Source organism: Megalops cyprinoides, chromosome 25 (genome assembly GCF_013368585.1).
Source record: "Megalops cyprinoides isolate fMegCyp1 chromosome 25, fMegCyp1.pri, whole genome shotgun sequence".
NCBI classification, from domain to species: Eukaryota; Metazoa; Chordata; class Actinopteri; order Elopiformes; family Megalopidae; genus Megalops; species Megalops cyprinoides.
This window is the reverse complement of record NC_050607.1, coordinates 15,696,065-15,718,981: the sequence shown is the minus strand read 5'-3', so window position 1 is coordinate 15,718,981 and position 22,917 is coordinate 15,696,065. Positions and strand designations below refer to the sequence as shown.

At 48.5% G+C, this 22,917-nt stretch overlaps 1 protein-coding gene across 3 annotated transcripts in view; it reads left to right on the top strand.

The window, feature by feature from the left end:
- LOC118771898 (potassium voltage-gated channel subfamily D member 2-like) overlaps window positions 1-20,792 on the top strand; it is a 109,292-nt gene extending 88,500 nt beyond the window's left edge. Inside the window, exons 3-7 of one of the 3 annotated variants that reach the window (XM_036520047.1) lie at window positions 13,557-13,719; window positions 15,925-16,023; window positions 17,934-18,029; window positions 19,515-19,765; window positions 20,293-20,792. In XM_036520047.1, coding sequence (XP_036375940.1) covers window positions 13,557-13,719; window positions 15,925-16,023; window positions 17,934-18,029; window positions 19,515-19,765; window positions 20,293-20,470 — 787 coding nt within the window. In that variant the 3' untranslated portion in view covers window positions 20,471-20,792. The remainder of the gene's footprint in view (window positions 1-13,556; window positions 13,720-15,924; window positions 16,024-17,933; window positions 18,030-19,514; window positions 19,766-20,292) is intronic. The other 2 variants (XM_036520046.1, XM_036520045.1) reach the window with 2 other exon arrangements.
- The last annotated feature ends 2,125 nt before the right edge of the window (window positions 20,793-22,917 follow it).

Below are 22,917 nucleotides of genomic sequence, written 5' to 3'. Positions count from 1 at the left end.
GGAGCCAGAATGGCCGCCGTCACAGCCCTGGCTCTAGACCTAAAGAGGAGTCTGTTAAAAGAGCTGAATGAACAAGCAGCCCAATTCAATCAAAACATTACCCCGGCCTCTGAATTCTCTCCACCTCCTCAGGCAGGGGGCATGTTCCTGTCAGAACAGGACAAGAGAACTTTGACAAGGGCCTTTGCTTGGTTTAAGGTGGATTGCTGGTTGGGGAAAAAAATGGAAAAATTAATTTCAGTCACATCATCCAGGGCCATTCGGTGCCCGGCTGCCTGGTTTTCGATGAATGCTAATATATGTGCCTCCATCAGCAGGAAATCGATAGTGAGAGAGTCTGAAACAGAGCGCGTGCAGAGAGCAGCCTGTGACACAGGATGGCACTTCCTGCTTTAACATCGTGGTGTTGATCTGCCTGCCTGAATACTGTACCGCGTGAGCCAGCCTGCCCGGGAACTGTGTGTCCTTCTGCCTGCCTGCCTGCCTTAAAGATGATTTGGGGCTTGCCTGCTTTGCACGTGTACGATGTGGGCCTGCTTTCTGAGCACCCTTTGACACGGTGATGGATGGGTTCATGAGTGGAGTCTCGTCGCCCAGCAGGCTGTGCAGTCGCCTAGATCTCCGAACCAACCGCGACACGGGGGGGGGGGGCCCGCTCCCCACCCATTAAAATCCCACCCCTCCACCCCGGCCCGCTCTGCCAAGGTCGGCACGGCGCCGGACGAGGCGTAATTTCGTGAAACCTCCATGGGCCAATCAATAACGGGGGCGATTTAATCCATTTTTAATCTTTCGGCCACTGCCACGGAACACAGTCATTAATCCGCTAACGGGCGGGGGGGAGGGGGTGTTAGCAGAAAGGTGTCAGGTGAATTGATGGTGTCGGTGAATTGAGACTGGGCCTCGGACGCCGGCTCCGTTTACGGAACAGATCCCATCTTACACCCTCACACTCTCCGTGCCAAACCCCTTAACTCAACCCCTGTCTAATTCCCACACGTTAGTCAGTTCCTGCAGTTTGGTACCCTGTAGACCTGGGTTCAAGGCCGGGGGGTGACTGCTCTCACCCATCGCTACAGTGACACACGTGACACTTTGCAGGACGGGGTGAAAGAAGCATCCTCGCACTACCCCACTGTGATGTCACGAAAACGCCACCAACCGCTTTGAGGTGTTTGTTTTAAATCCCTCCACCACTTACTGCAGAGCATGGCATTCTGGGAATTCCCTCCCATACCAGTGCACATGCAATAAAGATGTCACCCCAGAAGGACCTTCAAAAAATTTAGAGAAGGTGACGCCTTGGCGATTATGAAACAGGCAAGCAGTTTATCTGAGCCTTAGTTCTTCCATTTACGTGCCCACACACGAGTAATGGAGATAGAGAGAGAGAGACAGACAATTGAGATCAGGCACACGGCTCGTCTTTAAGCAGTGCTCAGGCTTGGGCAATCTGATCCCGCAGTATTACTTATCTCTCAGCTAACTGTGACTAATAGGTCAGTTAAATATAGCCACTGATTCAGTGCGGTACCAAGTTATTCAGTGTTAGCGGTTAATGAACTGAAGTCTGTGCTGGCGGTGCTGGCCCTCGTTAGCGCGTGTCGAGCTGTTTGGCAGAATGGAGGCTGTGGACTGAGACTGTTTAAGGGCCCATTCGCTGGGCTGGTTCTGTGAGGTATGTCGGTCTGGTTTGTCCCAGCAGCAGAACACTGCCTGTTCTGTCCCCAGCTAAGTCTTAGCAAAGATGAAGAAACAGTCCCCATTGTCCTCTCTGACAAAACTTACAAGAATCTTTGGGGATGATGGGGTTTATAAACTGTTTTGACTTTATGAACTGTTAGAGCTTGGTGAATTCTGCCCTGCTCTAGTCTATGACAATAATGACTGTCTCATCGGCCTTCTCAGAGTGTAGGAGGATGTTTCCTGTGGAATCGCAAGGATTTGTTTGTCCGCTGAGCCAGAGAAAGAGGACGGCTGCAGTTTGGTTGGGCTTGCAGGGCTGTAATTTGAGGTAGCACTGTAGGCCATCGTTTTTTGTATTTGTTCATGAACACCCAGATAGCTGGAGGAAGTACTCTCCCCACATTGCGAAAAAAAAAAAAAAACAGGACTCACTTGCACCTTGGGTAATGGAGAGGATCATTTTAACATGAGTTGATAACAGTGTGAGGTGACACCAGTGAGAAGCGTTTGCTTCGACCGCTGGTCCTCAACCATTCTCGACCAATGATGGTTTGCGGAGCCGAGCTGACGACCATTTCCACTACCTATCAGTGGTTGTCGCTCTCATTTGTGACCATGACCATGACAGTGCATGACAGCGTACTGAGACCAGAGAGGGAGCTCAGAACTGTGCTCAGGTGTAGCCTGAACAAACCAAAGGGGAGGAGAAGCCCTTCAGATGACCTGCTCTGTTTGTGTTACCTCTCTTACACCCTGCGCTCCAGATGAAAACCTAATCCATCTCCCTGGCTCTACCCTCTGCAGGAAGCAGTAGAGGCCATTTCGGGTAATATCAGATAAGATAAGGAAAACGAAACACACGGTCGCTGTCCTTTCGGTCACTATCTCCCTTTCAGAAAAAATGTTCATTGTCTGCAGTTGGGTAATCTACGGTAATGTCCTCGCCGGCGCAAATCCTCGGCCGTGATTCTCGCTTTCGGATTCGGAGTTTGCGTTTCCCCCCCTGCAAGGTTGTTTAAGGGGCGTGTGGAAAGTTGAAGAACTTCAGAATGTGAGGAGGGAGAATGCGTCTCCTGTGAGCGCGAGGCTTTTGTAGCTGGAGGCCAGGCTGAGACACTTCCCGGCGGAGCTGTCAGAATGTAGCCTTTATTCAGCCTTTATTAAGCTTTCATTCATCCCGCGGATCCTACATTCAGCCTTAATTCACTGTGCACAGAACTGCTCTCTTCTCTGATAACACTGCTGTTCGTGTTAACTATCACAAAGCTGCTTTATTGGCATGTTGATAAAAGTGGCTTCGTGTTAACTGTCACATGGCTAGTCTATCTGCCACGTTAAAATGGATTACATGCTGATGCTAACATGGGGCACATCATGTAAGCTATCACAGAGCTGCTTTCTGTGGTATGTTGATTGTAGGGCACCTCATGTTAACTATTCCAGAGATGCTGTATTCTATATATATAGATTTTGTTTTAAACCAAACCATCGGGGATGAGGCAAAATGTCATAACCGGGTAGGATGGGCTGATCCAGGGGAGAAGAGGCGAGATTTACGACTGGAGAGCCCCGGGGCCTGCCCCATCACATCTCCATGAGAACAGGCTACGGCTACGCTGGTACTGCTCTGTTTGGATGCGCAAAATCAATAAAGAACAAAAGCCTGTCTCAGAAAAGGATTTTCAAGGTATTTTGACGGTGTGGCCGCAGACGTTCATATCCGACACGCTCAGAGCATCACGCGTTCGAGAGGACAAACGGCGAACGGGATAAGAGGGAGGTGAAACGCCCTGCCGCTCCTGGCTTTTTGTCACACGCTCAGGCGGGGCGCCTCCCCTCCTCACTCCTGCCTGCATTCTCTTCACACAGCCGTCGGAGACCTCAGAGCGTTTAGGGACAGCAGGAGCCGGAGTTCTGCGGGCCGCGAAAACGGGGCTCGGCGTGGCGGAGTCACACGCGCTAGCTCTACTGCTGTTCTGAGGGGGAGGCCCGAAAGCGGCAGGTCTTTAAACAGCAGGGTGACCTGCCGAAAAGTCACCTTCCCCGCATCTCCCGCCACGGGCGACGATGAGCGTTCTGTGGGTTGCCCGTGGTGACTGCTCAGAGCCCCGCCTCCACCTCCCTTTCTGAACTCGAGACAGAGACGAGGCACGATATAACTGACTGAGTTATACAGCAGAAGTGAAATATTACTGCCAGCTTAATTACTGCAAACCTGAGGCGGGAATCAATACAACATAATGGTATTGCTGCAATAAAGATTACTTAGAAATAATACAATAATCAATAATTCATTATAAATATAGGGGTTCATGCCAGTGAAACCACATGGTCATCTCCTGCTCCTATTATGCCACACAAGCTTAAACTGGCCATGAAAGAAATATTAATAATTAATGTATTAAATTCTTTGTTAAAAATAACAATAACACATCCTACACAGAAAATCACGTCAGGAACAGCAAAGAATGTTCTAACGAACGTCCTCGCCGCACGGTTGTTAATGGCTTGCCGTTCAACCGCCGCGGAGGAAACATTAATAATTTAAGCAACGGACTGTGTGGGCGCAACACGACGGAATTTATGAAATGTTAAATATTCCATGTAAAGGTGCATTAATGTGCTTCTATTTAGAGACATACACCTGTCTCAGCCATTTAGCGCCAATGTTATCTCGGGCCCCCGCGTTAATCTTCCGCGGAAGGTAATGGTTTCGTCGGACCATTAGCGCGTGTGACAGTAATCGCTCATTTGCACGCTTGATTAGCCAGTGCTGCAGGATTCTGAGGAAAGGGCTTCCTGCACGCCCCGATGGCAGAGGGGGCTGTGCGGAAGGGGGGCATGGAACGGCATTAGCGTCAGCGGCGGGAAAGCGCCGCAATGTTAAGATTTGCATAGACGTCATTCATGCCATAATAATTGTTTTTTCCCCTCATTGCTTACATTGGGTTTTTGTGTCTTGGAGGGTTCTTAGTGCCCTAATCATGGTAATACAATTTTGATCGGGGTGATTATGCTAGAGTACATCCGATGCATCCAATAACAGGCCACCATAAAGGAAATGTAATGTAAGAAAAAAATAACAGCTCCTGAGGCCAAACTACACACGGAAACATTTGGAATCTTGGTTTTAGTGGCTGTGGATATGTTCCAGCCCGCACAAAAAACACCACAACTTGGCCTAGCGTTCCTAGCGTGTTTGTTTGACTGTGCTGTGTCAGGAGCTGTTGACACCTATAAAGTCAACAGCATTCTGACCAGCAGCATTCCTGGGGCTGCTTTCTGGTCATGCACTGTACAAAAAAATAACAAGGTAGCTTTATTCAGAATAAAGAATCTAGCCTTCATATGTGTACATGGAAGGACATGCAAAATGGCTGTATTGTCCTTTTTACGGCTGTCAAGTATTACAGTAAAATACGTTTGATCATCTTTTGTCATAACCTTTATCGGAAGTTGCCCCATTTAAGGTCAGAGGTCACAGCCTCTTATTGACTGACAGATACGCTCTAGGTCACAGAGCAGTGGATGATGTACTTCTCTCCATTTGAAAGGGGTAATTTTTTCCTCATTGTAAAGGATTGCCATTTCGACCCCTCGTCAAGCGGGGCCCACGGGACCCTTTCCAAACGCGAAATATCATATCGATCCCTCTCTTTGAGCTTATTATTATACGGCCAGCGAGAGGAGCGTTTGATTGCCTTAACTGATTGGATTACGCACTCGCGAGCATTCATCAATGCATCCAGTATTCATCGATGCGGCCGCCGGTGATTCTCGTTATAGTGTCGCCGCAATTATCACAGAGCGTGTGTGTGTTGGCACCCAGGTCTCAGCTGAAGAGCAGAAGCATGAATCTCTTTAAGGGGGCTGTTTCATGCAACGTAATGCACGCATAACTCCTCCTTGCGTGCCGGCGGTCCCAGAGCAGCTGTGATGACTATCGGCCTCGTTATGATCGGGGCAGGGAAATGCCACCAAATTATGTATGTATGTATGTTCACGCGCATAATGCATTTCGTAACCCTTTGTATTTCTTAAGGCGGTTCCTCGCTCCTCTCGGAATGCAGATGCATAATTCAGGTCAGGGGTGGTTCGCCACGCACTGGCAGGAGCAGATTACATTATGCAGATACCGACCAACAACAATTGCATCTTGAAGCTTACAGCGCTGTATATTCTGTAGACGATTACAATATTGTCCATTGGTATCAATCATACAACCTCATGCAACCGTCCCCTTTCAAATAATTACTCTACCTTATTGTTATGGAAGACGTATCAAGTCAGTCAATTTGTACTAATATTACAAGCAGTGCGTTTGAATAATAGGTGTGTCACCGACCACATAGATGTGGGTGACTTGACCACACACTCATATTTTCAAGTCTGTTTAATAGTCTCACGTTATTCTCGAATTATCAGGTTGCCTCAGATTACAAACATTACATTAACAATAGGTTGTACAGATACTTGTGTACATAAAGCTAAGTCTCTACAATGTTAATATCTACTGGGGTAGGCAAACCAGCTCCTAATCAGACCAATACATTATAGCCAGCACTTTAAGGGTTCTTCTTTACAAAAAAGGAGACTTGGAGTGTTTTGATACATTAAAGAGTGGGCCTTGTTGCAACTAATCACTTTAGCTTTCTCAGACCATCTGAATTAGTGGCAAGATTAAATGATGTGCAACGATGGCGACATCAAGGCAACGAAGGGATTAGTTGTCCTTTGAAGTCTACCCTTGAAAGAGTTAACAGTTCACAAAAGCCCTTTCGGTAATTACACTCTGCCCTGCTTTGGAGAGACTGACTGATAGGTCACGGTGTCTCTGTGTGCTGAAACGACAGAGACTTTGCCGTCTCCCCTCGCCAATTTACCCACGATGCACCCTCCTCCCGCCCCATCAGCCATTTAGGTGGAAACATCAAAGCTTGCGGTTCACGCTGTGCAAGTTCGCCTCCCACAAAATGTTCATACAACATCCTCCTGTGTCCATTAAGTGACACACCCGAGAGATGTGTAGTCAACCATGGCCTGAGGGTGTTCCACTCTACATAGGTAAGGGTCATGCCTTATTCTGAGGGCTTATTCCTGCTGTTTGAAAACAGTTGATATTGCAGATACAAAATCTGACTATGAAGTACTGTACCCATGAATCATTTTTAAAGTAGTTAGCAGGCGGAGGGCCAGTACACACAAAGTAATAAACACACAAGTAATAGACTTCTAAATATGCACTGTGAAATTATTCAGAAATCATGGGTGTAATAGTATTTTTGTCATACCTCCAGATATTTGGCTCAAATTCATTTCTTGCTCTAACACTGGTTTTCACAGTTAAGTGCAATTAATCCACTGACAGTAGCGGTGTACCAAGAAACGACGTGAGAAATATTATCTGTTTACTTCCTGCTATGCAGCCTTAATTAAACAGCTTAATTAAATCCAAAGCATATACTGCACATTAAATGTTTTCTGGCAGTAAATAGAAACACACTCATTAAATGTTTTCTGACAGAATAAATTCAATCATAAATTAAATTATGAGCAGGTGAGGCTTTGAGACACAAAAATTGAAATACTATGTGTTCAGAATATTTTGTATTTTTAAGTTGAAGGATTTTGTTGTTTTTGTTCAGAAGAGCGATCATGTCAGTTTGGGAATAGTCAAGATTTTTTTTTTTTATTATTCATCTACTGTACATGGAATGTAACAATTTAAAACGGTTCTGGATTATTGAATCTTGAAGTATCCAACAGTGCATCCAATAATATTATAATTATGTTCATATTTCATTATCCTTATCAGTAGGCTGCCTGTGGTCTCCGAAAGTCTATGACAACAGCACTACAGCCCCATTTTAAGAAAATGTCATACTTCATGTTTGTGTTGATATCTTTCAGTGCATATCAAATATTTGTATTTAATTTGCATTCTGTAGCCTACAAAAGCATTCAGTGTCGCTAACCTCATGATGATTTTTCTTAGCAATGAAGTTGAAAGATGCACAGTACATATTTACTTCCATTATGTAGTTTGAAGCTATTTCTGAGTGATTCCATTTGCTTTCGGGTTAATGGAACGACAAAATAACTGTTTGCTTGTACTCCCTTCGCTCGGTGTAATTGATTTTGTTGTTGGCTTTACCTTGGTGACCATGACCACGTTTTTCAACCACACCTTCTTGACCGTGCTTGTTTTAATTGTTATGATTCATTTTGTAATAAACCAGAGATGTGGCCCTGTTTAATTTTCTAATGCTCAGAAAAAGCATTGGGAGGTGGGTGCACGTTAATCACCGTATTTGTCAGAATGAGAGGCAATCCATTTATCCGATTGGCTTGTCAATCATCCAATTAGAGGCACTCCTGGGGTTTCTGCTTACTTCAGTGACAATAGGCAGAGAAGTTACTTCCAAGCTTTTTTTTTGTTTGTTTGTTTAGAGTGCAGAAAGGGAGAGACTGCCGTTCTCCACACGCTCGGCACCAGCTGTCCAAATTCTCATGGCTGTGTGATATCCCTGACTGATGGGGTTTGTGTCTGATATTCCTGATTGATCTGGCTCTGTATGTGATATTCCTGACTGCTGTGGTTCTGTATCTGATATTCCTGGCTCATGATGGATGGTCTTGACACGATTGTTGGGCTGGTGCCTGTTGTTTGTGTGTGTGTGTGTGTGTGTGAGAGAGAGAGAGAGAGGGAGAGAGAGGGAGAGAGAGGGAGAGACTCGTCTGCACAGCAGGGGCGAATCACTCCATCTCTGAAGCTGCATGTAACATTCCTGCCCCCCCCCCCAAATCACGGATATCTCAAACACCAGTGAAAACATGTCAGGACGGCTTGAGCGGAACACGCGCACATCAGAGCAGCTCCAGTCAGACGCGCACAGCGGCGTCAAGGCGGAAACGGGGAAGAGATGAAACGGGCGGGGGGGGGGCGGGGGGGTCGTCGCAAGTCTGAGAGACGAGGCAGAGATTGGAGACACGGGCGGAAGCAGAGGAGACGGGCTCGTGTGAAGCCGCCGCTTTGCAATCCCCTCACAGCGTCATCCAGAAACGGCATCAGAGGGCCTCGCGCTAACCCGGCAACAGCCTCTGCCAGCCATCCTACGCGAGTGCGTGTGTGTGTGTGTGTGTGTCTGAAAATGCTTGTGAATGAAGCCATGCACGTCTGGGATCCACTTGAAGTTTGGATCAAAGACGATAGAGTTAACAGTTTTCTCTAAATATATGACCCCTTTCAATGTAGACACTGGGGTTTCTGTTGTGAAACTGATGTTTAGTTAAGACCAGCTAGGGCTACAACAGAGCGCACACAGGCACACACACGCAGACAAACACCTGAATGGACCGTCTGGCTATCGGTATGCATATGCACACATCTCCATTGACCATGTCTCTGTGTCTCTGATCTGTGGTGACTCAGTGTTTAAGCAGACACACACACACACACACACAAACCCATCTGTCTGGTCTCAGGAGACGAAGGCGTGAGAGGACACGCAGCCCGTGTCCTTTGCTCCGTTGCTGCCGACACCAAAGCAAACAGTCACCCCCCGAGCCGTTACGGGCCACATGCCCCCGTGACAGTGACAGATGACGGCTTCACCTCCGAACACTGCTTCGGGGGTGGTAGGTCATGTGACCTGATCTGAGCGCAGGGCGGCGCTGAGGGGGAGAGTGAGACCCGCAATGCACTGCTTCTGAGTGAGCCTGGATTAATGTACGTGATGGAAAAACACCTGACACATCGTATTCTCATAACAATTCTGTCACACCGTGTTGTAGTGCACTGGCAACGGTGTCTTTGCTGCAAGAACATACTTTTCCCTGCCTGCAGCACCTGGGGGTGGGAGAACCCGATCTGTCGGCTGATTGATTGACGGGAGCATTCCACAATGTTTTCTGCAGAGGCCGTAATGACACCGGAGCCCTAATGAGCGGGATTTGTCTGTAAACAGCGCAGACAGGCCCTCTCCTGATGAAAATTAGCTCTGCTTTGTTACTGGATTTCAATTAAGATCACTGCGGATTAGCGTGATGAATATTTTAATTGTGTCCTGTGCTGTGGTGGGGAGGATATTTAAGCTACCGGGAGCACAGTTTTTCCCCCATCACCACATTAGAGGATGCGTGTGTGTGTGTGTGTGTGTGTGTGTGTGTGTGCGCGTGCGTGCGTGCGTGTGTGTGTGTGTGTGTCTGTGTCTGTTTGTCTCACTGTGTGTCTCATTGAGAAACTGAGAATCTGAAAATTTCAGCTCAGGTTGTTCATCTCGCGTCTCAGGGCTGGAGAAAGTGGTACAGCAGGTAGAGTGCGGTGCAGACAGCAGTGTTGAGTAGCGCTTAGAGAGCTGGACTCTAGACCCGGAGGCAACAGTCAGGAGGAGTATGAGGACATTCTGATGCCTGCGTGTCCTGCTGTGTGCAAGTCTCGACTACACGGCCCGCAGTGTTTGCCGGTGATTGTGAGCCCCTCGGTGCTGGCCCTGCGCTGAAACCCTAGCCCTGAGATCGCTGTCCCCTAAGTGAAGAGGAGCGAGGGTGGTCCCTCTCGCCGTCACCGTTATTCCACCTCTCTCTCAAAACGGCCAGACGTCTGAGAACGGCAGCGCAGACAGAAACGGATGCAGGGAGACAGTCATGCTCAGAGCGGCATGAATCATTTCACACCACAATCACTCAGAACGGGGGAGGCAACGTCTGCGGTCAGATGCTTCCTGTTTTTGCGCTGGTCCTGACTCCACACAGATTTAGTCCACCTTTCCTTCTGTTTCTCAACAGACCTGGTGCCATACAGATCATACAGGTTTGGTTCACACTCCCCCTGCATCTCTGTGCTGGTACTGACTCTATACGGATTAAGCCGACCCTGCATTGTTACACTGGATCTTAGCATATTAGTCCACCTCCTGTATGTATCCACCAGTGCTTCACACTGGCACTAAACGCATTATAGCTGCCTTCTCTGTTGTTGCTCTGGCACCGATTCATAGATTTAGTCTGGAGTTAGTCCTCCCTGAACCCGCTCAGGGGCCGCCCCTGGTGCTAATGGAAAACCGCGTGGGCCCAGGGGTTAATTAGGAGCCTGTCATCTCTAATAGCACAAGACAAAGACCAGCACAACATCGCAAACAGAAAAAGCAAATTAGGCCGCCGCTGAGAGGCAGCTCCACCCCCCACCCTCGACCTCGCAAGAAAGGAAAGCAATTTTGGGAGAAGGTCAAATGGTTTCCTGCGAGGGGGGGGGGGATGGGGGGCGGCGGGGGGTGGGTTTGAACACTTTGACTGCGTCATCTGATAAGATTTTTTTGGGAAGGCCAAACAAAGGGTATCTTGATGCGGGGGCCGAGAAGAGGCAGGAAGAAGCGCTGTTTATCAGAGGGGTGATGTCAGCACGGTGGTGTCGACGTGACTATGAAATGGAAGGGAGAGAGAGGACTGATTCCATTGTGTTTATCAGTGACAGGGAGCAGACAGATATCAGTGCAGCGATCAAGAAACACACATCCCCAAAGTCTGTGAATCTCATTCTTGTTGCAGAGGTAGAATTGCTGTGCTTCTGCCTAGCCCCTCACAAGAGAAATGATAAGGTCTCGCCACGGTTGACCTGGAGTCCTGGCTTTAGAGGGTAATGTCAGAATCCCATAGCGGACACAGTGGACACAATGCACTTGCCACCATTTTGGCTCAGCTGCTCTGTCCTCCATTTTGGCTCAGCGTACATGATTGACAGCAGGGCTCCCGGCTGTGTGCAAAGTAAGGAGTCAGCACATCAGAGCCGCGCGACTGAACGAGGCCGAGATCCTGACAGCGCCGCCGAGCCCCGCGCTTTCCTCCGCTTCCTTCTGCGCAAAATTAATTAGAGGACTGTAATTGGAAAACTTGAATCTAACATGTCTTTAATTACTTTCAAGTCTTTTAAGTCTGCGGTGGACCGGCCCCGAAGCTTAGCTCCTTGTCTTTGTAGTTAAATTACATATTTCACGCATCGAACTGAAACCAATCGGAGCTGTATTTAAAACCCAGAGAGTTAAAGGGGTACAGCTCCTCTGTTTCACAGAATCTGTCAGTGTGTGCTCATTCTCTGTACACTGCTACACGCTGTTGACCTGACAGCTGCTCCACACTGCTGAGGTGGTCACTGCTCCACACTGCTTCTCTGTCCACTGCTCCACACTGCTTCTCCGTCCACTGCTCCACACTGCTTCTCTGTCCACTGCTCCACACTGCTTCTCCGTCCACTGCTCCACACTGCTTCTCCGTCCACTGCTCCACACTGCTTCTCTGTCCACTGTTCCACACTGCTGAACTGCTCAACAGTGCTGCCCTGCTAATTGCCTGGATCTTTTAGCATTTTAGCTTTTAACGTGTAATTGCGTCTAATAGGGTGGCGTTGTCTTTACGACAATTTTGTGCTTCAAGTGAATTTTTAAACAACAAGAAATACGATTTATGAAAAGTTCATGCTGGTCACCGGTCTCTCCTGTAATCAAAATCATTTAGCACACCCACTGTCTTTGTTATAATTAGATTTACCTAATGACATTCAGACTCTCGCCATAATTAAAATTGTGATTATTAAAATTAAAATCTGAAGTGCATGAAAATAATTCTACCACAATACATGCAATATAGTAAAACGCAATCAACTGTAGGTGGGTGACCCTTAGTTAAATTGCCTTACCCATTAAACACATAAGAAATAACCTCAGGATACTTAGTGATCTGAAGAGAAGTTTTTGTTCTCCCTATATTTCGAGCTCACAAGCCTCCACTTCACTGTCAATGATCATCAGCCTAACCACGCACATAAAGTACAACCAGAGACAACTAGTCTATACCTATAGCCCATAGACCCATACCTAAAAGAAACACACCTCTGGGTCTGGCGTGGCCCTGGGAGTGATGGGATGAACATCTGAAAACCATGTCAGGGGTTGCTGTTGAGGCTGAGACTGTCTGAAGCTGTGAAGCTGTCTGTTTGTGTGGCTGTAACGTAGAGCATATCTGCGGCTGCAAAGCCAGTCATTACTGTGGCTGCGAAGGCTGATCATTTCTGTGGCTGCGAAGCTGGCTGCTTCTCTAGCTCTGAAGCCGACTGCTTCAGCCAGAGAATTTGTGTTTGGGTCACTGGATGTTTCTGATCGACCTCATTAGGTGAAAAAGGCAAGCCTAGGACAAGCACATTCGTCACAGTTTTGCACCTGAAGATAGCGAGGATGAGAGCAACACCATGCTCTTTCACTGCAGGGCCTGTGGATGTTTCCAAGCCCCCCTCTGGGTCTTGAAAAGAAATAAAGAAAGCTTTTGGTTGGAATGTTACTCTGAGTATCTGTGACAGGACCCACAGAAGGGAACCATGGGAAATTAAGTCAAGCAGTCCATAAAGGCGTGCAGGGATGTGCTCGAGGTGGCTAATAAATGAATGAAACATATTTCCCAAAAAAAATAAAGTGCAAAGAGGAAACGGATGTAAAAAGTGGGTCAGGAAGTACTTTGCTTTTACAACTTGGGAAAGCGCTATTGTAATTGCAATCTCTCCGTGATGTTTCCATCCGAACACATTCACTTTCAAGTCAAAACACATTTATACACCGTCATAAATAAAGCAAGACAGCCTGATGTTTAAAAAATACACTTCGGCACAGTGCTGCCACATGCATACCACTTTCAGTAGCCCCATGGCACCCCCTAGTGATTGAACCTTGTACTACATGTTTGTTCGTCTGCTGATACAGTACCTTCACTACAGGACGAATTGCGCTCATATAATCCCACAATGGAAGTGGCTCCTTATGAGCTGCAGAGATTTGCCCCCCTTGTTTCTCCCATCCACTAACCCCGCCATTCCCTGCTTGTTTCAGGTACGGTGACATGGTCCCCAAAACCATCGTGGGGAAGATTTTTGGGTCCATCTGCTCCCTGAGCGGCGTCCTGGTCATCGCCCTGCCTGTCCCCGTCATCGTGTCCAACTTCAGCCGGATCTATCACCAGAGCCAGCGTGCGGAGAAGCGCCGGGCCCAGAAGGTACTGCCAGGACTCCTCCCACCGGCCACGCCTACCGGGCAGTGCAGTGCCTGACTGGACCAATCAGGGCTCTAGTCCAGCAGACTGCTATGAGGCCCACAGTATATTTTAGTAATCTAGTGGGGGCCAGTGAGCTATAGAGGCAGAGAGCTGGCCTTTACCCTGGTTAAAGGTCTTTTCACCATGCACCTATTTTTCACGATCAGCAATCTTGCCAGTTTTAACAAGGGTCTTCAGCAGCCGATTGCTTCGCCTCGTACGGCATCATAATTAAGTTCTTCATATTCAGCCAAACAAAGAGGTGGGAGATCAGCTATTAATCTAAAATCAATGTTTTGTTGTAGATAAATGTAAATCAAATCCTCAGATGCACGGCCACAGCTCCAAACACAGAAAGGAACCGGCCGCTAATTGGCCGGCCTTATTTAAACCGGCGTGCTTATTAAGCCCGCGAGGCAGTGAAGAGAGCAGATCGGTGGCGGGTTCGGGGCGGTTATCGCGTGAAGGTAAACTCTCTGCCTCCCCTGCTCGCTGCTCCCCGGCTGCCTCCGGTGTCCGGGATAATTAAGTCCACACTTGACAAGCTGGTGCTCTATAAACATTCACGCTCTCTCCCAAGCCACAGAAACCCCGGCAGAGAGGGCTGAAGTGTGCAGTCGAGAGCTCTGTGTAATGCGCACGGGGGCTCAGTCCTCAGCGGGGCTGTCACTGAGAGGTTCAGCGGACTGCGTCGCTAAGATAAATATCCTCGGGGCTGGGGTGCCTGTGAGTGACCTCGCGTGCGTGGTGCGTGGTGCGTGTGCGTGAGTGCGTGAGTGCGTGAGTGCGTGCGTGCGTGTGCGAGTGTGTGCACTGGATTTGCCACGGTCTGTAAATTGGCCATGGAGCCTTCCGATGCTGTCTTTAATTGGATGCATAGACCTTCACCTCATCCGCTCAGCCCGTAAAACAGTGTTTAATGAATGCGGAGACATCTCCATCTGCAGAGGCGCTTGGAGAACTAGCCTGCTGGCCAACGGATACAGACCTGCACCAGAAAGCTCTGCCCCTCTGAGACCCCTGAGAAGAGTGTTTATTCTGAGACGACGCAAACAGCACATGACAGTTTAGTTTTCTTCTTATTTATAACACTCCATCCACACTGAGGAAGAAGTAGGTGACTTTATTCCACCCAGTTCGTTCAAGGACATAACTTCAAAGCTAGCGAGGGGAGCTTTCCCGAAGCTGTCTGTTTTTTTTCCAGATGAGCATGAGAGATCTCAAAAGAGCGGCATCGCTCAGAGCGGGGAGAAGCTGTATGTTTCGGAAACACCACTGTGAACCTGAGAAAAACACACAGAGGTTTTGGCGGGGGCAGGAGATTTCAGTGTTAGTGTAGGAATCTTTGTGTGGGCCAAGAGCAGCAGGAGATTTCAGTGTTAGTGCAAGAACCTCTGCTCAGTCCAAGAGCACCGGGAGATTTCAGTGTTAGTGCAAGAACCTCTGCTCAGTCCAAGAGCACCAGGAGATTTCAGTGTTAGTGTAAGAATCTCTGCTCAGTCTGTGAGCCCCAGGAGAGTTTAGTGTTAGTGTAAAAACCTAAGCTAAGTCTGGGAGTGGAGTCAGGAGAGTTCGTCATTACAAACTCCACTTCAGATGGTTCCATCAGGTGAAATCTCAATACTGGAAATCTCCAAACATGGTACACCACAGAGAGAACTAGAGCAGCCATTTGTACACAGAATAAATCATTATCAGCTAATGAGAAGGTTGCCAATGTTTAACAATAGAAGCGTTTAACTGCAGGGACGTGCAGGCTTGTCTGACCATCATGCAAATAGTGTTTACAAACTAGTACAATACTTTAATACATTTTAAATCACATTTTCAAACACTGCACTCAATGTGTACTTGTAATACCATCATGAAGTTTGACCATGATCATTCTTTACTTTTAGGGGTGAACTACAGAGAATTTTTACAGGGACAGATAATGTATATTTTGCTCACACTATCCCTGTTAACGGGGAATCAAAATCTTATGAGTCATTCAATTAGACGTGCTCTGCATTGGCACTGGGTCAGGGTGACGGGTTGGGCCGGGGCCTTGAAGGAGAGGGAATCGAACCCTCTCTGATCTGGATGCAGCATGCCCTCCCCCCCGCCAGAGGACAGGTAAAAGGAGCCAGAGCAGGCAGCTAAACAGACGTGTGTTTGTTCAAACAGAAAACGAGGCTTGCTAGAATTCGCGCGACGAAGAGAGGGGGCACTAACGCCTATTTGCAGTACAAACGCAATGGGCTCCTGAGCGACTCACTGGAGGAGGTAACCGGGCCGGCACTGGCCGGGCGTGGAGGGGGTGGGGGGGGGGGTCGTGGATGGGCTGGTGCATGCGCAGGGGCCTCAGGTCCACGCCAGGACCGCAGGGCTGCCCCTTGCAAACGCTTTTCGTGGTCTCTCTCTCTCTCTCTCTCTCTCTCTCTCTCTCTCTCTCTCTCTCTCTCTCTCTCTCTCTCTTTCTCTCTCTCTCTCTCCGCCTTCGGCACAGCATTGACTTTCACCCACCGCTCACACCAGGAATGCACTGCCCCGACCTCCGGCGCCCCCTCTCCTTCCTCCTGGATTTTGGGGGCAGGGAGGAGTGGGGCCGTGTTGTGGAAAGGGACTCATTTTAACCCCTGTCAAAGCACTGCATGTCGCTTGGTTTTTGGGTGTGTTGGGGAGGGGTGGGGGGGGCGTTATTTGGGGGCAGTCACTTTTACAGCAACACCCATCTCTTTCTGTGGAAGGTCGTCCTGCAACCATTTACTTGTCTCTCTCTCACTCTCACTCTCTCTCTCTCTCTTGATTATACAGGGTTACAATATTGCAAATATAAACTTCAAATATATAGAAATAGCATAATACTAAACTATTAAATCTCTTAAAATATAAATAAATATATACATATATACATACATTTGTAGGCTAGGGGATGCTTCCTGCCCAGTGTCCCTCAGGCTGTGACACTCTGACACATATCTTTTTGCCAAAGATTCTGTGTTTCCTTAACCCAGAAGAATTAGAAGAGCTCTTTCTCTACCTCCCTCTCTGTCCTCTCACTCTCTCTGTGTCCTCTCTCTCTCCATTTTCTTTCCCTCTCAGTCTTCTCTTTCTCTCTCCCTCCCTCTATCCTCTCATTGTGTCTCCCTTCCTCTCTGTCTCTCTCCCTCTCTTTCTCTCTCTCACTGTCCTCTCTGTCTCTTTGTTCTCTCCCTCTATCTCTGTGTCCTTTCTGTCTTTTCTCTCTCTCAGTCTCTTCCTCTCTCTGTCCTGTGTCTGTCTCTCCTCTGAGCTCTCTCTCTTTCTCTCTGTCCCTTTCTCTGTCTGTCTCTGCCCCATGCATTCGTATTAACTCTCGTGTCCTGACTGAAACGCTCATCTGGCCGTGCTACTCGGGGATTTGTGCCTGGCCCTCGCTCCGCCCGCTCTGTCTCTCTCTCTCTCTCCTCATGGCCTCATCTGACAGCATTCTGCCTCTCATCACACGGAGGAATGGCATTGTTCCGGCTGCATGCGGACCGCGGGCGCGGAAACAGCCGAACGCAGCGGGTTACAGCGAGGAGCGTGTCGGCTGGATCGTCCTGAAGCTCACGCACGCACACACTAACGCACACTCACCTGCACACACACACACACACACACGCTTTTTCGGGTAACACAGTCCTGAGTTCCATGTTCAGGTTTTAGGAAAATCCAGCTGACATTGTCCCAGCAATAATTTGCTGCGTAACGTTGAATCCAGCACGGAATTGATGGTATGGGAACAGGTCTGTGGTTTTCATGGTTGAAACAATGTGCCCATCATTTAATCTTGCTTGCTGCTCACACACACACACACACGCACGCACACACATGGACACGCACACACACACACACACACACACACACACACTTGATGATGCATAATTCTACAAGTGCTTTAATCATTCCCAATTGGACTAGTGCTGTGCGACTCTCACAAGGGGCGGAGTTTCAAACCATGAACCACCAATCAACAGCAGCAGGCTGAGAACAGGACAGCGGAGGAGAAGGATAACCCAGCTGCCACGCAGTGTTGTCAAGCGTTCCTAGAACGTTGCGCAGATGTTGGTTGGGTGCAGCCTACCCCCACTCTCTGTTCCAGGCCGGCTGGGCCTCTCTCCGGGCGCTCCCCCTATTAAAGCCCCGTCCTTTTGTTTCTCCCTGTCCTGAAGGCCTCAAAGGAAGCCGGCAAGGCCCAGGTCACCCGGATCAACCCCACCTTCGAGACCCAACACCACCACCTGCTGCACTGCCTGGAGAAGACTACGGTAGGAGGCTGTGTGTGTGCGCGTGTGTGTGTGGGAGTGTGTTTGTCACGCTGCTGTCACTGCGGATGATCTGTGTTGATCTCTCCGGTACCCGCTGCTCGGGACAGACAGCACCCGTCGCTCGGCTCCACCTGTCTTTCTGCCAGGCCCCGCTGATGGATGCTTTAAGTGCGCCTTTCTGGCAGGCTGTTTACGCACTGTCATCCCACAGTTGGGGCGTTCGGTAGGAGACCCAGCCAGGAGCCACGCGAGCGAATGAGCTTCTGTCTCTCAGTTTCATGTGAAGGATACACACACACTGCACAGTGACATGTGTGCACACACTCACAGTGTACATATTTGTTCCCCTGGATAAATGATGCTAGAGTATCATTACAATCCCCCCCCTCTCTTTAGCTTATCTGAGAACAGCCCAACTCATTAGGTCTCATAATAATAAACTGACTGGGCGTCAGATGACAGCATCCTTGAAAGCCCCTGTTAAAGACCAGAGTGTGACCGCAAAGATTCAGGGAGCGGGTCCGACATGTCACAAGGGATGCTGGGAAAGGTCACGGCGTTGGGTCAAAGCCTGGCAGGGTTGTCTCCCTGGCGCATGAGCGCGCATGTCGCCTCTCATGGCGTTTGGTACGCCGGGCTCTGAGCCGCACACACTTGGCCCGCGCCGCGCTGGAAGCGGGACGAGGGCCGCTTACTCCCCCTCCATCTGGTGCCCCGGGCGTACCGAGGCGGTCGGACAACCGCGGCAGATGTGACACCAGCGCTCGCAAGATGCTGCGGTCTTTACTGCCGTCTCAAGCCGGGTCCCTTGTTTGAGTAAGAGATCCGAGGCAATGGGCCGGGTGCCTGTGTTTCTCCCAGCAGCACCTGCGAGCTGTGGCCCTGTAATGAGGGCTCCAGCCTGTGACTCATTTCTCTCATTTAGTTTTGCTTGCTTAGCAGACACTAATACGAGGACTGCAGCCCCCTCGGTCCTTTCTTGTGGCCGTTCAGTTTAAGTGCCATGCTCGAGGGTACTGAAGTGATGCATCATGGGTCCAAGCCCTCAGGCTGAATGGCCTGTGCTTTAAGTACAGCTCAGTACTGCTTTCCTTAGGTCCACAGTCTAGCTCACTGAGCTGTACACCACACTGCTGTCTGCAGGTCCAGTGGCCTGTGATCTCCGAACTTTGCCAAACTGTCATCCTTAGATTCAGAGTCCAGCTTGCTAACTGCTACCCGCACTATCGTACTCAAGTACAGCACTCTGGCCTGCTATTACTGCTGATGTTTGTGCTGAAGCTCTCTCTCCTCCTCTCCCTCTCTCTTTCTGTCTATTGGCAGTAATGTTCTCTCTCTCTCTCTCTCTCTCTCTCTCTTCCTCTCCCTCTCTCTTTCTGTCTATTGCCAGTAATGTTCTCTCTCTCTCTCTCTCTCTCTCTCTCCTCCTCTCCCTCTCTCTTTCTGTCCTTCAGCACTAACGCTCCCTCTCTCCCCTCCCCCCAGAATCACGAGTTTGTGGATGAGAAGACGTACGAGGCGAGCTGCATGGAGATGTCGGCGGTGAACCAGGCGGCCTCGCGCTCCGCCTCCCTGACCTCCTCCTCCTCCTCCCAGCACGGGCTCTCCTCCTGCTGCTCGCGCCGCCACCGGAAGAGGAACCTCCACCTGCCCAACTCCACCCTGGCCGCCGGCCGCCACGGCAGCGTGCAGGAGCTCAGCACCATCCACATCCAGGAGAGGCCGCTGTCCAACAGGTACAAGGGCTCATACGCACACACGCACACACACACACACACACACGCTCACATAATCACACACACACACTCACACGCACACATACGCTCACATACATACACACTCTCATACACACACACACACACACTCACACGCACACACAGGCAGGAGCATGTATCAGAGACTTTACGCAAGTCACTGGATTATGCAGACACATTTATCCTCGTAGAGCCAGATCTGTCACACAAACTGGATCTGTCCTTTATACACTTAGGGGCCGAGAGACCATCCATCTGTCTGACTGAGGAGTCAATCTGGTCCTCAGACACAAAGGGAAGAGAGACCTTCCAGCTGTTTGCAGTGCAGAGATGTTCACTCAGAGATGTCCTTAGGCAGAACGTCACTGTGCAGTGACACTGTGTCATCTGAGTAACCTTTCACTTCTTCCCCTCTACCTCTCTTCTCCTTGCCTCTCCGTCTCCGTCTCTCTCTCTCTCTCTCTCTCTCTCTCTCTCTCTCTCTCTCTCTCGCTCTCTCTCCCTGCTAGCAGGTCCAGCCTGAACGCGAAGCTGGAGGAGACTGTGCCACTCAACTGTGACCCGCCCTACACCACGGCGGCCATCATCACCATGCCAACCCCGCCCGTGACCACCCCCGAGGGTGACGAGTCCACCAGCTCCACCGATTACTCGCAAAGCAACATCGTCAGGGTGTCCGCGTTATAGACCCCGCCTCCCTCAGAAGTGGCGGATAGTAGGGAGAGGCAGCGCGCCCTGCTGGCGAGCGTAGGGACTGCGAGGGAGTCTGACCGGTTTTATTTTCCAGCACTTAGCTCTGCATACATCAGTATTTAGTGTAAACCTCTGAGCAGAGAAACGCTGACACCGTGGCCCTCCAGCCCTGCAGGGGGCGCCAGCTGGTGAGCACTGCAAGGCTTACAGCATTGGATCCCACACTTTTAGAGGAAAAAATATTTTTCTGGATATTGTGTGTCTCTCGATATGTTGTCTTTATGAGGAGGAATGGCCATTTTTTTGTAAAAGACTGTGGACTCAAGGTAAAAAAGATATTTCACAAAATATTTATCATACTTTAACAATGACAGAGGAGATGATGCGGAAAAGACTTTGACACCAATGGGTGAAGGGGCAAGTCTGTGTATGTGTGTGTGTGTCTGAGAGACAGAGAGAGAGAGACCAAGGCTGTTCTCGTGGATAAACTAACTACGGTCTACCTATAGCAAATCTGCAGTTGTGTCCCCTCCAGCAAATACCTGTCAGTATGAGCAATAAAGACCTATTGAAAGTCACCTCTTCTATCTGACAGCGCCACACTCGCACTTGGAAAATGGTCACGGACTCATTTATTTATGCAGTGAGGTGAATAGTACAAATGGTGCATTTGACCTTGTTTTCTCCAAACGATTGACCAGCTATGAATAAGCTTTTATTCCTCCGGGTGACATTCTCATTCGGATCCGTTTTCTGCTTTCCCGTTTGCTGGGTTAAAGTACCCACACAGAATTTTTAATGCATTTTGCGTCAGCGCTAACGGCTCTGCTTCAGGCCGGAACTTTTCGTCGTTGAAAGCAGACACTGACGTATCTTTGGCTTGTTCCTGTTCGTATGCACGCCGTTTGGGTGGCGCAATGGTGCAAGGAGGCCGAAGAGTTCTGAATAATTTTTAAAAAGCAGAGTTTGAATCGGCATCGGAGGGCAGGAGAACACTGCGTCGGTGTTATTACACCTTATATTAAATTATATATTTTTTTTTTTCTGCGAGCAGTGGAAATTACGGGACAGGCCGCAAAATTGCTTTTATCGATCGATTCCTTCACAGTGGCAGGTTTGGAGAGGGAATGTCATGTCGGTTTGCTGATGAACGGCAGAGAAACGAATGGTGTGAATTCCAACAAGGTGAATTTGAGCTCTTCGGTTATTAATATGCAACTTTCATGTTACCGAAGCCTCCCGCAATTGGACTCTTTTGTCTCCCCCTGGGGGCGGCATGGGGTATGACGTCAGACTGGGGTTTCTTTTTTTTTTGGGAACATGGATAAAACGTTGATGTAAATGTCTTTTTTTAAAACACCAATTACAGAAACGACTGGCGTTTTCTCTCACCTCTGGCTGTCCCTGCGCAACTCAGAAAGAAACTTCTTTATCGTTCTTCTTCTCACCACAGAGTTTTCAGCGGAAAGACACAGTCGCGGTTCCACGTGTCTGACGTGCGGGTTTCCCGCTGAAAGGCGTCTCTCCTCGCTCCTCTCTCCCTGCCCGAGGCTCCACAGCATTCCCCTTACTGCCTGACCTGATATGCACAAGGCCTTTGTACACAGTTCCTTTGTATCGAGAGAGAAAAAAAAAAGAGAGAGAGAAACATAAATGCATATTTTTTAACTAAAAACGAAAAACAAAGAGATGGTCCTGTGTAGGTGTTGAATTCTTACTAGTTTTTCAGTTGTGGTAAAAAAAAAAAAACCTGTTTTGTGCGCACGTGCTGTGAGTTGTTTTTCTGTGAAGTAAACACTGATCTCAGTAGTTTTTTTTTTGTTTATGTTTTTGTTTTCTTAACTCGTTTCGATTTGCCGTTTCTAGTATCTCCTTTTTTTTCGTTAGCCGTCTGATCCGGAGCATTTTATCGATTCAGTATTGGGTTTTTTCTGAGACTTTCGGGTTGAACTGAAGATTTGCATGCGGTCCTTGAAGAATCTGGATTTGTCGTTATCAGAGAGAGTCCGACTCTCCCTTTTCGGTTTGTCTGTGGATACTCGAGACTTCAGTAAGATGTGTTCAATGTACATGAGGTTATGTAAATTCAAGACGTTATCATAATAATAATTGCTTTCAATTTGTTACAGCTTGTGCTATGAAGAAATGTCTAAAATATTGATAAGCTAGGAAGAAAAAAAAAAACAGTCCGGTGCAGCATCTATGAATAAATGAAATCATTTACTGTTCTAATAAAACAATGGGGTAAAAAGTTGGATTGGTGTCTTCTTTTAAGACGAATGAAGGCTGTAATCAAATGAATAGTTCCACCATTCCTTTACAAGATTTCTTGTGAGGGAATAATCATATAAGCAAAAAACAGCAACCCGAAATGAGTACAATACTCCTGTTGGTGTGGAAGAGCATGGAAACTTCACTTTAACACGTAATTAAAAAAAAAT